The sequence below is a fragment of the Xiphophorus maculatus genome, chromosome 21, assembly GCF_002775205.1.
Source record: "Xiphophorus maculatus strain JP 163 A chromosome 21, X_maculatus-5.0-male, whole genome shotgun sequence".
Lineage (NCBI taxonomy): Eukaryota > Metazoa > Chordata > Actinopteri > Cyprinodontiformes > Poeciliidae > Xiphophorus > Xiphophorus maculatus.
Window position 1 is genome coordinate 8,790,084 of NC_036463.1, and position 17,141 is coordinate 8,807,224.

Here is a 17,141-nt window from a genome sequence, read left to right on the forward strand (position 1 = left end):
TGCTACTGACATGGAAGTACTGTATTAGTATTTACATGTCAGTGTGCTACATTTATTAACATTGCCCTTAAAACGTGACAGATGAAGTACAAAAGTATTAGTTGTCACTGTTCAAAAATAACGACCTTTAAGCAGGTATGAAACATACTTTTCATTAAAGCCACAAATTACTGTCTAATGATCTGATATAATATTCTAATTTACAATGTTATAGTTCCATGACTTCTAAGGGGAACCCATCATAACAGAAATAAGACTTTCAAATATCTATGCATAATTAATCTATTTAATTTGTTTCATTTTGTTATAAAGTTCCTTAATAAATAAGCTTTTTAGTAATATTCTACTTTATTCAATGTGTCTGTGGACTACTATTTAGCAGAGCCCCAACAATCCCAGAACGATGTTCTCTGCACACAGTTTCTGTTAGCAAGACCTCCATTACTTATGATTTGAAAACCCCCACAAACATTCCCAACAAATAAAAGGACAATTTCACAAAAAAGTCATATTTTTTTGAACAAATGAATTTATTTACCTCCTGGCAAAAACTGATGCAAGGAGCTTTAATGTTTCTCTCACAACTACATGTGGTACAACTTTGATGAGAATCGTTGAGTCATGCTTAATTCTTCACGGTACATTTCACTACACAAGTGAAGAAAGGTCCACTCATTGATTCTACAGTAGTGAATGCTTTCAGTAGAAAGTGGCAATTTGTGCAAGAAAACAGTCATTTTGTACAACATGTGGAAATGAAAAGATGAGATGAAAGGGGAGTATTGTTTTCGGTGAACATTTGAGAGCACATAGGGATGCTATCTGGTAGTGTCTTTTCTTCACATAACTACAAAACTGAATTGCATTGCTACATTGATTTGTTTCGGTTCAATTTCTTCTGACTTCTTGTGCCTCCGTTATTCTTTTGCCAAGACTCTCTGCTTTTCCCGCAAATTAATGTTCGAAGGTTGTTTCCAAAGGAGTCTGAATTCACCGCTCTTTATTTTGTTTTCTAAGAGTGATATTCATAAAAAGAAATCCTTGGCATCAATTCATGACACTGACAAAGGTTAAGCAAAATAGAAGCTTAAAAAATGCCATTGCAGATTTTTTTTATTTTATTGAGAGTATTAGGATTGGTGGCTATCTCTCAAGTTTTCACATTGTCTTGATTTAACATGCCTCCTATGATTTTCTCTACTTGTAGGAATTGAGATTAAATCCAGTCATTTTCTCGTTGCAGCAATTTATTTAAAGATGGTGTAAGTAATGACTTGCAATGCTATTTTGTTGCTCTACTGAAAAGAATGTGGGTATGTGGATGTAAATTATGTGTGGGAGGTAAAGCGTATAGCTAATGAGCATCAGAGAACAGAGTGTATCTCTATCCACACACGTAATAAATCGAAAATAAATACAGCTTATCAACACACAGATAAGAGTGCAGCTGAAAAAAAATCCATCTTTTTGTAATTTGTTTTTAATTCAGTTGAACGTTATCTATAATGATAACTTCTGTATCTATTTCTGCACAAAACACACAGTTGCTGCTTGGTTTATTATTTATGAGACTAATTTTGTTTACTTCTGACAGATGTTTTTTTTTGTTTTTCTTGAGCCATACTCCCTTCTCTGCTTTTATGCAGACATGATGATGATGAAACAGTTTAAATGAATTACCATGCTTTTATTTTTCATTACGATGAACCAGATAAAAACAACACTTGAACAACACAGGTATAAAAATTAATATTCACTCTAACAGATTCTTTTTTGGTTTTACTTTCTTCACAAAAAGGAAAAAAAAAAATCAAACACAGACAAAAGTAATTTTAATACAGCCATAATGCTGGTTTCAAGTGAGGATTTAAATTATTAAGAGAAAAAGGCTATCCAAACAAACCTTTGGTGGTAAGAACTGCCATCAAGTATTTACTATAAATAACAATGGGTCTTTAAATTTTTCCAGTGACATTGGACAATTTATGAATATTAACCACCTGTCGAGGGTCCTCTGTGATCTAGGATAGAATTCATTCTGGACTTTGAGTAGGCTAATCAATAACCTACATTTTCTTAGCTATTCAGAGGTATATTTATGCTCTGGATTATTGTGATATCTTGCTGAAAAACCTAAATGTGATTGAGTCTAATTTTTACAAACTGATGATCGGAAATTCTCTTTCAGGATTTTTGAGAGAGCACAATCCATAGCTATTCTGATCCTGAAGCAGCAGTTCACACTCTACCTTAAATATTTTTCAGTCAGATCATGCTGTTACTCACCCCAGCCTGTTTCTTGGTGTTCCTCTTGTGATGTAATATTTTCGGTCCCTCTGGACTTTTTATATGTATGTTTTTAAGTAAAATTGTTTATTTTCACATGCCTTATTCTTGTCTGCATTTAGATCTTGCTCCACACTGTTAGCTGATAACGCTACAAAAAACCCTCCAAAAACAACAAAAAAAACCCCAAAACAAAACAAAATGATTGAATTATTCTGATTAAATATTAAAAAAATCATTTGACTAGAATAATAAATGAGCCTTTGGCAACATATCGCTAACTACTTCAAACTACAAACTTTTCAGAGATTCAACCCTGTGTGGAAAAGTATTGTGGTTTACTGATCATCTTGGAGAGAATCAAAGTATCGTTAGAAACTCCAATATGGTCAGTAATCTAAACAATCCCATCTGTGTGGCAGAAGACAATCTTGTTCATCTTGTTCCTGCAGCTACCATCTCACTCAAGGCTGCAAAAATCTGGTACAATATTCTTTGAGTTGGGCAAGAGGTTAGCATCACAAAGTGCCAGCTACAGCTTCCTCCGTCTGACAGGTGTTCCGGGCTGCAGGCTGTATTGGGCTCATGCTATCTGTGAAAAGGAAAACACATTTTCCCCTTGATGAAAAAAAGAAAATACAGTTTTTTCATCTGTTGTGGAATTTCTTTAGTCTGATACATTAGAATATCTCAAAAGTAACTAATCTACTTCATGTTCTCAGGTTCTGCTGAAGTGATATCTTGGTTTCACAGGTCTGGCAGAATCCAGGCCTGGACATGGTTCAGCTCCGATTGATCAGAGTTAACTTATGATTTAACAAGGTGAGTGGGGGCAGATTAATTTTATAGCTTTTGTAAATAAAAAGAGAGATGATGACTGTAGAGGGGTAAATTCCTTTTCAGAGCACTGTTTCAATAAGATGTCAAATCATTTCGCCACTAAAAATGCAGGCAGATGATTGTTTCAGTCTTAAACAAAACACATTGACAATGACAAAACTGTTGCACACTAAAGGTGTTTTTTTAAAGACAATTTCTGGTTATCACCTATTTGATGAGATGACACATGGATCAGTCTGGTTGGGTGGGGTAACACTGCGAGTGGCGCTCAGATTTACTCAGCGCTGTCGGGAGAAGAGGTTCCTTAGGGCATTGTTGTAGTTCTTATTAAAGGCGGTGTATATGAGGGGGTTAAAAAAGGAATTCGAGTATCCCAGCCACAAAAAGATACTCTTCCAAATCGGCGGGATGTCACAGGAGCACAGCGGCACGATGAGCTCGGTGATGAAGAACGGGATCCAGCAAAGCACAAACACGCCGATCAAAATGCCAACCATAAGGGCTGCTTTTTTCTCCTTCTGCTCCCGCCATGTGTCCCCGTCTGTCTGGAAGGTCACGGTTGCGTGGCGCACGGTGAACACCATCTGTGGCTGTTGGGCTTCCTCCTTTACCTAGGAGCACAGGATAAGCCAGACACTTCACTACTTTATCATTCGTAGCAATCCTGGTTTGCTTTTAATAATTGAAAATCTTTAACAGCAAAAGGACAAACAGCCAATTACTGCGCTGAATGATGTGTGCTGTTGAACAAAAAGATGGATTACAGACTTCTAAGTAGAGTATGAATCAAACCAAAGATTTTCATTCAACACATGAAAGAACACAACATGCAAAGAAATTAAGCTATAGGTTTTTTTAAAGTTAAATTTTAACTTGCAGTACTAAATTTTAGGATTTTTCTCTTGAGGTGGAGAAGGATAATTAAACTCAACCTTCATTTAATTTCCTTCTGACCAATTTGTCAGCATGCAAAACTCAAGACTAACAGACATCCTGTTATTTGGTAAAGTTACTAAGGTCAACTCTTTTGTGAGAGAAAACTATTTTCTTAAAAATTCCAGAATTGGGAGCGATGCATGATGTAGAGGTAGAGCGGTCACGAGTTAGAGGGCTCCTCAACAAAGCTATGACTCTTTGCAATATTGGCTACAATTCAAATAGAAAAAAACAAATTAACATTAGATAGTAAAGTGTTGTAGCCTCTTGAACAGCTTTATTATTAGCTGCTACTACTTGCTATTGGAAAACCTACAAATTAATGGAAATCCTGCCACCTTTCCAGCATTCTTAAAGAGCATGTTTGAGTACACAGAAGTGAAATCCAAAGGAGGCAGCCTCCTGTGACTGATTACCCTCCCCTCCCAGATTGATAATGTTGTCAAGGGCTGTTTGCATTGAGGCTGCAACACTGCCAACAAGATAACCAACTTATGTAGCAGTTAAATCTTCCCTACTTGCCTCCACTTTTACTAGCACACAACATAAAAAAACATAGGAAAGAGGTGCACACGTTTTGATTTGACATTTCTTCATGAGTTACTGTAAGTAAATTCTCCAGTCTGACGGCATCAATGTAATATGTTAACAGTACAATAATCCTGGAACCACGTCTCATTTCTGATACTAAATAATAGCGTAAAGAGCATATTAAAATTGTAACATTACTCTGATATTTTGTTTGGCAAGAGGATTACATAAGGTTATAGATAGACAACTATACTATTGCAGTGCAGTATAACCTTTTAAGAGTGTGAGGGTGCATGCATGATCAGTGCATGGTTCGCTAATATAAAGTATTATTGTTGGCTGGAAAATGGGAACTTGAACACAGACAGAATTTCCAATTACACTTTCAGGCACAAGCCGTCTTTACCCGCAGTGGTACCTGACAGGCCAACAGGGCTCACTGCAGAGAACTTATAAATCTCTCTGCAGGGTGCCAGTTTTTTCTATGTCTCCAAAGTACTGTAGTCAGATAACAGTTCTCCTGACTTCCTCCTCCTAACTGCATAAATCACATTCGACTTTGTGAACTGAAATACAGGTCAGAAATCTTGCTTCAGACACTTTTATGTTGGATGGACACCGAACCCTTCCGTACCCTAAGCACAACATCATCACTCAAAGTACACTGAGTATTGGACAAAGATATACCACAGCACAAATTAATAAGAAGTCTAATAAACTATGCTCAATAAACAAAGGATGCCAGGATGCCTACAGCTGACCCCAATATCGCCATAACTTACTGGGAAGTATTAATTTTCAATTCAATAAAAAAAAAAAAAATTATCTCAAAGTCAAAAAAAATGTTGTAACTGATATCACTTAAATGTTTTCAAATTTGTTGTGGATGATGATGGTGTGTGGGCAGGAAGGATCTCCAGTAGCTGTCAGTCTTGCAACTTCTCTGAAAAAGCTTCTGACTGCAGACCCTACTGATGACGCACATAATTTGCATAACATGCTTACAGCTTAATTTCCAGCGACACAGGAAGTATTTCAAGGGTTCAGTTATTATGTATTATTTATACACAGCAGGATGTCCAGGATTACACCATCAGTTGTTGGGAAGCATTGCTATTTAACCTCACTTGCTTTTGTCTTTCCTCTTTAAATCTCTGTCTGACTGTACAGTTAGAAAGCCAGACAGAGGGATGTTGGAGTAGGGGATATGATCCTTTCCCATTGTGATGGATGGAAGAATTGGTTTGAACTTCTTCCTTCTCTCTCTGCTTGGTTCTGCTCTGCATCCAGAAAGCCTCCATTTAAACTAATTTGGGATCTGGGGTCATAGTTCAGGTATTATTTGTGTTTTGTGGATGCCAATCACCTGCTCCCAGTTGTGTAAAAAAAAAAAAAAAAACTCAACTGTATTGGTCATCAGAACAACCATTCAAAAAATAAACAAAATAATGTTTGCTGCTGCAAAGCATCCAAAACCAGAGGAAATAATTTTCCAAAAAAGCATTGCCTCAACAAAAAAGAAAAGAAATATGAACAAAAGTTTACAAAAACAAACAGAGGTACTCCAACATGTGTGGCACAATTGTAGAAATACTAGCATATTGCTGTTCAGGTTTTCTATTACCTAAATTATTCTTGTTTAATGACTTCCTTGGCACTATTACGTCAAGCGTGCTCTGTGCATATTATTGCACAGTACAACTTGGGTTACGAGAATATATAAATTTTTATGAAGCACCAAATATAAATATGACAAAATGAAAAAAATAATAATCTTGGAAAACTGATTTGATGCAGACAATTCATGATATTTTGAATAAGAAATGAAGGGGGAAAATTAAACCATTTTCATGAGTAAATATCTTTAGATGGATGAAGCTTAAAATGCTAATTTAGTTTTTGTGAAAGGGCATTTCAAAAGCTTTGTGATCTGGACAATATTTTATTTACTATGTCTACCTTTCTGTTGAGTTCCTGTCGAGAAGAAAAGGTTTGTGTTTTATGATTAGCATCCATTGAGAAAACTCAACATGTCACATTAAGAGAGTATTAAAAATTGCAGAGGAAAAACCTAAGCAAATACTAATAAGGATTTGCTTGAGATGTAGGCAGAGTATCAAAACAATGTGTTGCATACCCATAGTGCAGTGTTTCTCAATTCCGGTCCTCAGGCCCCCCTGCCCTGCATGTTTTAGATGTTTCCTTTCTGCTACACACCTGGATTGAATCTATGGGTGATCAACAGGTTTCTGCACCACTTGATGGTCATGCAATCATTTGAATCAGCTGTTCTGGAATAGAGGCACATCTAAAACATGCAAAGCAGGGGGGCCTGAGGACTGGAATTGAGAAGCACTGCTATAGTGGATGGAGCATTTAGCTTGCTTGGTATAATGTTTTAAATGTATGTGGCATTGAGGTAAAAAGCTTCAAAAGTGTCCCTCCTTTCCAGTCACAAAAACCTGCTCCAATCTGGAGTAGAAAGAATATCATGATGTGTGGGATCAAAAAAAGCCTCTTGAGCATCCTCTGAGGTCCAAACACCATCAAACCAAAATATAAAAATAGGGCTATCTTCAATATGAAACCTATTGCTGCAAATATATCAAAAAGCAGTTTCATATCTTTTCATATAATATTGCATTCACAAACAATAAGAATCAACCCATAAAATAAAATGATTCAACTAGGGTTTGAATTCTGGGTTGTTTTGTTTCGAATTCAAGGAAATTGGCTGTAGCTTATTAAACTTCAAAGTCTTCAACTCAGCATGCACTAAAATATAACAAAAACATTCTCTTGCTGGAATACTCCTGATAACATTCTGCTCACGATGTGAGGAAAAAAATAAAAATAAATCAACCACCATAAAGGTCACATCTTCATGGGTTGCATATATGACTGAGTTAATAAAAAAAAAATTAAAGCTGTTATATGTTCTACTGAAGTGTGTCACAGAAGTGTGTTTTTACACATTTTATCTTGACGAAAAAACCTGCAAAGTGTTGCTTTGCACATTCAGGGTATTTTAAACATGAAACCATTCAGCGAAATAAAAGCAGTTTTATGTTCAGAGTTTTGACAAAGTGAACTTTAAGTACTGAACCTTTCGATGATTTCTGAACTTAAAGGGAAAAAAAAAAAAGAGTAGTAAATAGGTTGGATGATCTTCATTATTGCTTTGTTTTACCTTAAAACACAGAGTCCACCACAGCTACACATAGTTTTAATACAAATACAAATTATAGAACCATTTGGAGCCCAGAAAAAATGTTTTCAGAGACAAGCTTATTATTTTGACCATTTGGGCAAAGCAGCAAACAGTCTCTGGAGATGGTGAGTCAAAAATATATAGTGCAGGCAACAAAACATACATTTAACACTTTTTTATGCTTACAAAATATGATACATTGAAATATACAAAAGCAATAGAATTGTCTTAATCCCTAGAGAATAATTCACTTGTGTGCATTTCTTTTGTAAGAAAAATAAGTTTATAAGTTACGAAGGTTTGGTAAAAGTGTGATAAGCTGTAAGGAATGGAAAACAACTGCTGTGGCTTCTGCCTTAACTCATGCCAAGTCATGCTTCTTAGTTCATTGTATGTGATTATATGAAAGGAACAGCTGTTGAGTTTTGGAGCACATATGCTACATTGGCTAAGCAACAGCCAGGAACAGTGGGAGCTGTGCCAGAACCAAGCGATCAGCAGAAAGCGCAAATCACATCAAGTTAATGGAAAAATATCATCATAGAAATAGAAAATATTTCAACTCTAGTGAAAAAAAAACTGTTACTAATCCTGGAGCTTTATGGAACTGCACCAGGGATGAAAGATAGAGAGAGAGAAAAAGAAGGATTTAAGATTCTTATGAGGTTCACAATCTGTTTGGTGTAAGTGAACAAAACAAATCAGCAACAAAAGATTGGTTATGATGAATATTATGAGTGCAGAGTTCAATTTTTCTGCATATTTTTGTACATTGAAGTATTGGTTTAAGAAGCAATCAATTTTATGGCCTCCTTGAGTGTCATTTGTGCATCTAGGTCAGGAATACGTGCATCACACCTATTAATACTCCATGTTTCTGCTGCAGTGTCTGTAAGTGTGGGTACATCTTAATGTCGGGGTGGGCGTATTGATGTGTGAGAGCAGGAGGGTTATTTTCTTGGATTCCTCTGCTCATATCGCAGCTCAAATTGACAGTTTGCAGGTTATGGTTGGAAATGAAGGGAGAAAAATTTTTACTGAGATGCCGCTAATCCAACAGCCGTCTGTGGAAAAAACCAACAACAATAAAATCTATTACCTGTTGCTGGGAGATTGATTGCCTGATTGATGAAACCTGACAAAAGAAGGGTAGTGAAATATCAGAGTAGGTAATTTATTTAGTGATGAGGCTAATTTATTTAGTTCTCAACCAAGAGCTTTTATTTTGGGGCGAGTTAAATGCCAGAGATACACAACAAAAGGGGGGAAATACATTATAAATAAAAATGGTTGTCAGGGAACATTTCAGAAAAAAAATCTCTGTAGAAAGAAAAAAGAAACCATAACATTTAGGTTCAAGGAAAAAATATATATACAATCAATAAGTAACCAATGCTAATTTCAGATGTCTTTACAAATGCAAAACAAACAAACAGCAAAAAAACAACATAAGGGGTTGCTTAATTTTCTCAGCTAAAACCTCCCTGATTAAATAGTTGCTAATGTAAAGTGGAACAGATCCAGACTTTTATGTGCGGTAATTAGCTAAACGGCAAAGCTTGGAAGGTGCAGGCCCCTATTAATGATGCTGAGACAGTATTTATAGCCTTCAACTCTCGGCCTACGCACACATCAACAGTCTGCGGGTGATGAGCGGAATGACTTCAATTATTTTTCCGTACGCTCACACATCAGATACTTGTGCACTTCTTTGATTACTGATGAGCAGCTCATCAGAGACAGTAATAAACAATAGGTCTGAAAAGAAGATATGCATGCTTGATACAACTTAAATATGAACTAAATATGGGAGGCTGAATGTAAACATGTCACAATACATAAAGTTCAGTATCTTGCAAAAGGATTCAGATTTCTTGAACCTTTAGGTTTTTTTCATTTTTCAACTACAAATTTGAATATATTATATGTATTAGTTGCACAAAGTAATACATAACTGAGTTGTAGAAGGAAACTATTAGATGACCTGGTTTTCTTAAAAAGTCTAGCAGTCTTACTTCAGCTCCTTTAAGTAAAATCTAGTGCAACCAACCTAAGAAGACAAAATAATACGTGGTAGGAAACTAACATCACAGGTCACCCAAAACACACCTTCCCTGTTGTGGAAGAAATGTGGTGATGGTAGCATCATGCTGTGGGGATGATTTCATGAGCAGGCACAGGAAGGTTGTAAGAGGTGGAAGAGTTAAATATAGGATGACCTTGGAAATAAACCTACTGAGGGTCCAAATGACAGAGTGGGAGAGAGCAACTTCCTGCAGGAAAACACTATACAGCTAGACCTACCATGAAACGCCTCAGATTAAAATAGTTTCATGAATACCAATACATATTCAGAAAGGCTAAGTCAAAATTCATACTCTACTCAGAATAGCAAACTGTGGGAAGTCTTGAAAAGCAATGTTCTCACACTCTGTCCAAACTCAGTTGCTACCTGTGCTGACAGAAATAAACCCCCAAAAGTCTAGCAGTTGTAATAACAGTAAAATGTGATTTGACTCAGTAGTAGCAATACACCCGTGGAAGCTAAATACAAATATGCCACATTGCTCAGATTTTAATTTGTGAAACTTTTCACTTTGCAAATATGTGCTACTTCAAGACATTTTCCAGGTTCTCTAGGCCCATTATTATCTTCCAGCTTTTCTTCTGCAATTCCAATGCCGTCTCCTCTCCGTTTTCTCCTGCCGATGCAAGAGATGTTGGACCGCTACGTCTGGAAAATCCCTTCACATTTTTTACATTTTCACCTTTTGATTGACTTTATTATGAAGCTATGCAAGTTGAAAAGTGTAGTTGCTACAAATGAATAGTCAGTTATACTTTTAAGCTGAAAATGGGAATTCTGGAGACCCTCACCCACTCTGTTGCTGATTCTTTGATTGACACTACTACAGTAGGATGCATGCCTTTTGTGTTGCTCTGTCACATAAAATTTCAATGCAGTACAATGAGGTTGGCAACTGTAGTGAGACATGATATAGAACATTTCCATGTTTGTAAATATTTCTGCAAGGTATTATGCAAGGATGACAAGCTGCTCTAAGGAGATTGTAATAAAACAAGAACTTTAATTACCTCAGCCATAGGGGTGATTGTGTTTGTCTTGCGGGAGCCGATGCGAAACTTAGCAGCTTTGTAGATCTTCCAATAGACAAACAAAACCACACAAAGTGGGAGATAAAATGCCCCAAAGGTGGAGAAGATGGTGTAGGATGGCTCCTGGCTCACTTGGCACTTCATCCCTTCTGAGTAGGTCTCTCCCCAGCCAAAGAGTGGCGACAAGGAGATTATGGAAGATAGCAGCCATGTCAGCGCAATCATCACGTTGGAGATCTTTTTTCGAGTCTTGAGTGTGTACTGCAGGTGCCTGGTGATGGACCAGTAGCGGTCCAGTGCAATGGCTGTCACATTCCAGATGCTAGCCGTGCAACAGAGCACGTCGAACGAGATCCACACCTGACAGAGCACGCGTCCAAGTTTCCACAGTCTGCCGTTCAGCTCGTGAACCAGGCTAAGCGGCATAACCAGTGCAGCTACCATCACATCTGAGATGGCCATGGAGGCCACCAAGTTGTGGGGCACCCGATGGAATGTTCTCACCCTGAGGATGGTCACCAGCACCAGGAGGTTCCACACAAAGGTGGCTGCCACAAGCATTGCCAGTAAAGTGAGAGTGAGCACGCTGAAAACGGAAAATGGACGATAAAGGTTCCCCCCGGAGTCGTAGCCGTCCAGAGCTCCACTGAAGTTGGCTGTCAGCGAGCTGGAGTTGCTGTACGTCATGGTAGCTGCTCACGACCCCACAGCTAAGGGCCGAGAGGATTCAGAGAAAATGTCTGCAGGAAGCCGATGCATTCTGCAGAGAGGAGACAGAAACGGGGACTCAGATTCAATCTGAACCAAGTCTCACTGACGCAAATAAAGGTTAAAGATGGGAATATCTATTTAATGTGTTGCATTTAGTATCATTTTTACTCTCTTAAAATGCGCTGCAGATGCATCATTGTGTTTCTAGAAGAGAGGTAGTTTAGTGATTTGCTCACATTGGTAAAACACACTCGAGTCTCTCATTTCAGCAGTCAAGCAACCTGCCTACAACTTTTCAAGTGCAATTTCATCTGCTATTAAAAAGGCTCAGAAGCACTCAGGGTAACATCTCTGGCTCAGAAAAAGACCATAAATATTCAGTTTCATCATCGCACTGCTGCGCTTTCATTTGCATTAGAAGCAGACCTGTGTTGCACAATGAAACAAACTTTGTTGTTCTTTGTTGCAGTTTTATTTTTTCTAAGTGAAATGTCATATATATGTATTATATATAAACACACACACACACACAAATTAATCTCATAAGCAAATTCTGTTGCATGCTTTAGGAATGCATATGCTTTGCTGTGGAGAGGAATTTTTGCTTTGAAAAGATTATATTGCAACATACTATTACTCCAATTTCAAGCCAAGAAAAAAAAAAGTGCCAACTATGTCAACACATTCACAGGAGGATGCACACCTAACTCTAAAGTCTGCACAGCGTGATATTCAGCATTGCAGAAACAGTCAATTTCAACCCACCAAGTGCTGTTGTTACTATGTGACATATGATTCCCCCCCTTTACTCTGGTGTTGATCTTTATTTCTGTGTTTCTTTCCTAAACTATTTAACCAGTGTAAAAAAATAAAATCAGAATGCATTGTTACAATAACTAAAACCTAGACACGCATTTCAATTAGCAATAATAATTTCATGCACTGTGTTTTGGAAAACATATCTATACATGCATGTTTTAACAATCCCTTAAGATGCTAATTTTAAAGTTAATCACAAGTCGTTATTTATACATGTAATATTAGAATGATTTCGTATGCTTTAAAAATTCTAACGTCTCCCAGGAATTCTGTGAAAACTGAGAACACTTTCACTTGACCTTTACACCTACGAGTTATTTAAAAGTTTTACAGAAGCATTCATTTTGCATGCTTTGCAAGATGATAACTGGTTTCTCATCTTCTCTGAATCCCAATTGTTCACAACAAGGTAAATCAATTTGTGTAATATAATTTCATCAGTGCAATAAATGTCTGCTACCCAGACTCCCATAATTTTCTGATTTAAGAATTGAACAACTGAAAAAACCCCAGATCTGTCTAGCAGATAACAAAGGAAGCTTTTGGTCAAAATCTTTACGCATCTTAGCTTTATTCACCCAAAAGGTATAATCAGATGGATTTTCTCCCTGTGCCTCACAAAAAGACACAGATCTTCATCAGTTGTTGTAAGAATACTACCTTGTAAAAGTTTAAGTCTCTTCCTGAACCAAAACTTTTCCTCATTCAGTCATGTTACTACCACAAGCACTACTAGTGCTTGTTCTTGGGGGGCGGCAGGAAACATTTCAAACCAACACAAAATGTTATGCAACTGAAAATACTAAAAAAAAATAAGAATCTGAAAAATATGGCCTGCATACATCAAGACCATTCTGAAGCAGCAAACTGTTTCTAAGCAGATCAACTCATGTTAAGTATTGATGTTTTCTTTTCCTTATGCCATTTAGATTAGGCTTCCAGCCCCATTGGCTAAAAATACATCCAAAGGATTATATTCCTACCCCTCTATTTAACCATGTGGAGTGTGTTCTTGGGGTTAAATGTTTCTCCTTTTTTGTGCCATATTGAAGCTACAACATCATGGACAAACAATTAAATTTATGTCATTATCTCATTACAAAACAAAAGACATCAAGTCTTATTTTCTGTCCAGATAAGCTTTTGCAAAAGGCGATACTCATTTCTGTGGGCCCGACTTAGAGAAATGGCTTCTTTCTCCCAGCTTTGTCTTCCTTGTGATGTTGCCACCTGCATGGCTGACGTTGTTCAGAATGGTGATTATCCTTGTATACTTTTTCACCTTGCACACACCATCAGCCTTGCCTGTGCAGGTGTCACTTTTGATTTCTGACCACATCCTCTAAGATTTTCCAGAGTGGAAGGTCTAATACTGCAGCCTCTGGAACTTAAAGATACATACAATTTACATAAAGCCTGGTAGGCTGGCTAGCTGAGTTTTGAGCAGCCACATGTTCTCGCTGAGCTCTTTAGCTTTAGCCATGACTTGTCAGAAAATAGCTGCAGATGTTCTTCACCTGCTAGGTTGATGCAAAGTACTTTTCAGAAATAAAATGGGAAATTGGGATGCTTCAAAGCAGCCCGTCTGTAATAGTGTGCAGAACCTTTAACTTCACAATTTGAAATGGGTATGAATAATTCTGGGCTTCCTCTTTTACATAAAATTAAAGTCAAAAATAGCTAAAATCTTTGATGAATTATACTATCATATTTTGTCATCTATATTTTAGCCACTTAGCAGGAGCACATTGACTGAATTTAAAAGTAGTACTTTAAATCAAAGCTCATCTCTGTGTTCACCCCCCCTTTTCAAAGTACACCTAGATAGAATCCAGTGCAACCCACTGTTGTCAAAAGTCACCAAACTTAAGCCCTCCGAGTGCAAGTGAATTTAAGGATAAATCCTGCTGTTCTGTGAAGGCATCAGAGGTTAAAAGCAGAAAGAGAACAGCATACCCGTAAACATACCAATGCATGGCCATTGACTTTAAATCTACTGGTTGGACTATTCAGAAGTAATCAAGTAGCTGCAGAGATCCACTTGAGACTGAAGTCAAGATTTACCTTTCAACAGGACAACAGCCCTAAACATACTCTCATTAGAATGCCTAAATCCAAATGAAATTCTGTGGCAAAGCTAGAAATTTGATGTTTAAGTAAGATTGGGCAACATATTTAGTCACTGCATCTTCAAAACTGGACATACGCCAAAGACTTGAAGAGAAAGATGATGGCACCGTATTATATTGACTCAGGAGGACTGATTGCCAAGCTTTTGAGGTTTTCATTTGCAAAAAATGTAAACAACATGCATCATTTTCTTTTCACAATAATGCACAAAAACATTCCCAAAATTTGTGGATGTGACATGATGTGAGAAAGCCAGCGAGTGAAATGTTACATTACCTCTTGATGTCACAATCTGCTTCCCCTGATCAATGACTTCGACACACCACTAACCCCTGTGCTCCTTCTCCTGCCCTCTCTCATTAACTAGCCCAATAAAATGCTGTACAAAGAGACAGCTGTTGTGAAGGGAAAAGGTGATAAAGCATGCATGCATTCTGATCAGCAATCTTGCAGTAACTCTGCTGACATTACAGAAGCAGGGGCAGGTGTCAGGAAGGGCAGCGGACACACGCTCTGCAAAAACTAAACACCCAAATGGAAGGATACAGAAAAACACACACACACAACTGTATACATATACACAGATGTGAGAGGAATGGAGAAAATGACTCCAAAGGGCTTTACAGTCATTTAAGTCAAAGAGCAGCAAATACATTGCTTAGTACTTTGAAAGCACCAGCTGGCCCTTGGGTTTAATAGACCTGGGATTTTTAGCTGACATAAACGGATGGTGATTATAATCTCATTACCTATGCAAAGGTGTCCACGTCTACCATTTAGTAGGAGGAAAGACACACAAATGGGTTTCAAGCTGGAGGATGTACTTGATTGTGGTATGAAAACAGCAATCTATGAGGAGCTTAAACCTTTCCAGGGCTCATCAGACACCGAGTTCAAAAACTTGCAGGGGCATGTTTCTTTTGTAAAATTTCCTCAGAACCCTTTTAGTTGGCAGCCAGTCTCTTCTGGATGCATACGTAATTTTCTGAAAGAAAGAAACCCACTTTGTCTCCACGGTGATTACCTCTCTTTCATGTCTGTTTCTTCCATTGTCTTTCTGTCTCTTCTTGCTACAGTTTGCAGATAAAAATTTGACTTTTTTTTTTTAGAAAGTTTGTCAGCAAAGAAGCCATATTAGTTAAATAGCAAATGTGACATCTCATTTTCATTTCACATTTGGGGTCCAAACGCAGTGTCACAGCCAGTCCTGTGATTAAAACTGTACCCGCGTGAATGACATTCTCTCTGTGCAAAAAGCTCTTCATTAGGAAAACTGTTGTCTGCTCAGCTGTTGAACAATTTCCTCTGAGGAGAGTTTCTCTGAGGCTGACATTTGCAGATGAAAGGAAGCGGAGATATTGAGATGTGTCCTCTGACTTGTGTTCAAACCTCAAAAGAAAAATGCAAAAAGAGAAAAGTGAAGCCTCACTTTTTCCAATTTGGTACAGCAGAACGAATTTGTCAAGCAATGCAAATTGTATTTTCTTTTTCTGCCAGCTTCTGCCACACATGTATAAATGTCCAAGAATAATTTAGATTTTAAACAATAAAATAAAAGGATTGCAATTCAGAGTCACCACTTTCACCATGATAATCTCGGAAGACACTTGTTACACTGCATTCCAGAAACACACCTTTACCTTTGAGACAACAGTAGTCAGAAAACACAATTTTCATGTCTTGTTGGAAAACAAAATTCGGGTCATCATTCTGTAAATAATAACTCACCCCGTTAACAGTTAAACACGGAGCAGTCCCGACGATCTCGGTCCTGATCTCTTCATCCATATTCACTTTGCTGCTGTGTCAGTGCTGTGATTGAACCGCCTGGCTCAGTGCGTGGATAACGGCAGAAACGCGCTTCGCTCCGGAGGATACAGAGCGGCTGGAATGAACCACGGCGCGAGCTGAAGGAGGGGAGGGCTCGCGCCAATTAAACGATAAACGCCACGTTTTCTGGGCGCGAGAGGGAGACTTGATTGGTTATGATCTGCACCTGAACACAACTTTTATTTTCACTAACAAGCGGAACGAAGCGCATAAATGTATCTCCGTCAGCAGCGCGTCTTGGAAAGATTCCCTGTTACTAATTAGTCTGACCATGCAGTGATCAGAGCCTGCTTCAGGAGAACGGCTCGTGCTGCTTTATGATTGATAATCCCCCTGCAGTATCTTTCTAGGTTAGCATGATAAACCCCATATGTCGCAGAAAGTAACTGAAATCCAATATATGTTAAGAGAAAGCGTCCTTGAGTTCTTCTTGATTGGACCATAGGAAGATCCAGCGGGACACCGGATGTCCTGCAAAAAATAAGGGGAGAACTTCCCTTTGAGACTCATTAATATAGCTTTGGTCTAACCGCAGAAAGAAAATCGCTACGACTATTTCACCCTTGGTGCCCATAAAGACTGAATTATACAAAGAATATTGGATTCATCGTGCTTTTGTTTTTACTTTAGTTCAGTCCTTCTTGGTGTTTCTAGTTGTGTTTATTTCTTCTAGTTATTCTTAGTTACTACAGTCTAATCATTTCTTGTGTCTATTATTAGTGTTAGATTT

At 37.8% G+C, this 17,141-nt stretch overlaps 1 protein-coding gene across 2 annotated transcripts; it reads right to left on the minus strand.

Moving 5' to 3' along the window:
• Positions 1 to 469: 469 nt before the first annotated feature.
• Positions 470 to 16,398, minus strand: htr5a (5-hydroxytryptamine receptor 5A). Of its 2 annotated transcripts, XR_002751935.1 has the most exons (4): positions 16,310 to 16,398; positions 10,901 to 11,681; positions 3,334 to 3,737; positions 470 to 2,878 (listed from the first exon to the last, which is right to left on the minus strand). XR_002751935.1 is itself a non-coding variant. In XM_005798585.2 (3 exons), the coding sequence occupies exons 2-3, from the start codon at positions 11,606 to 11,608 to the stop codon at positions 3,405 to 3,407; spliced, it is 1,041 nt and encodes a 346-aa protein (XP_005798642.1). In that variant the 5' UTR covers positions 11,609 to 11,681; positions 16,310 to 16,398; the 3' UTR covers positions 470 to 3,404. The 2 variants fall into 2 exon arrangements, 1 of the variants encoding a protein (XP_005798642.1); XM_005798585.2 differs by having other exon boundaries at positions 470 to 3,737.
• Between the last annotated feature and the right edge of the window lie 743 nt (positions 16,399 to 17,141).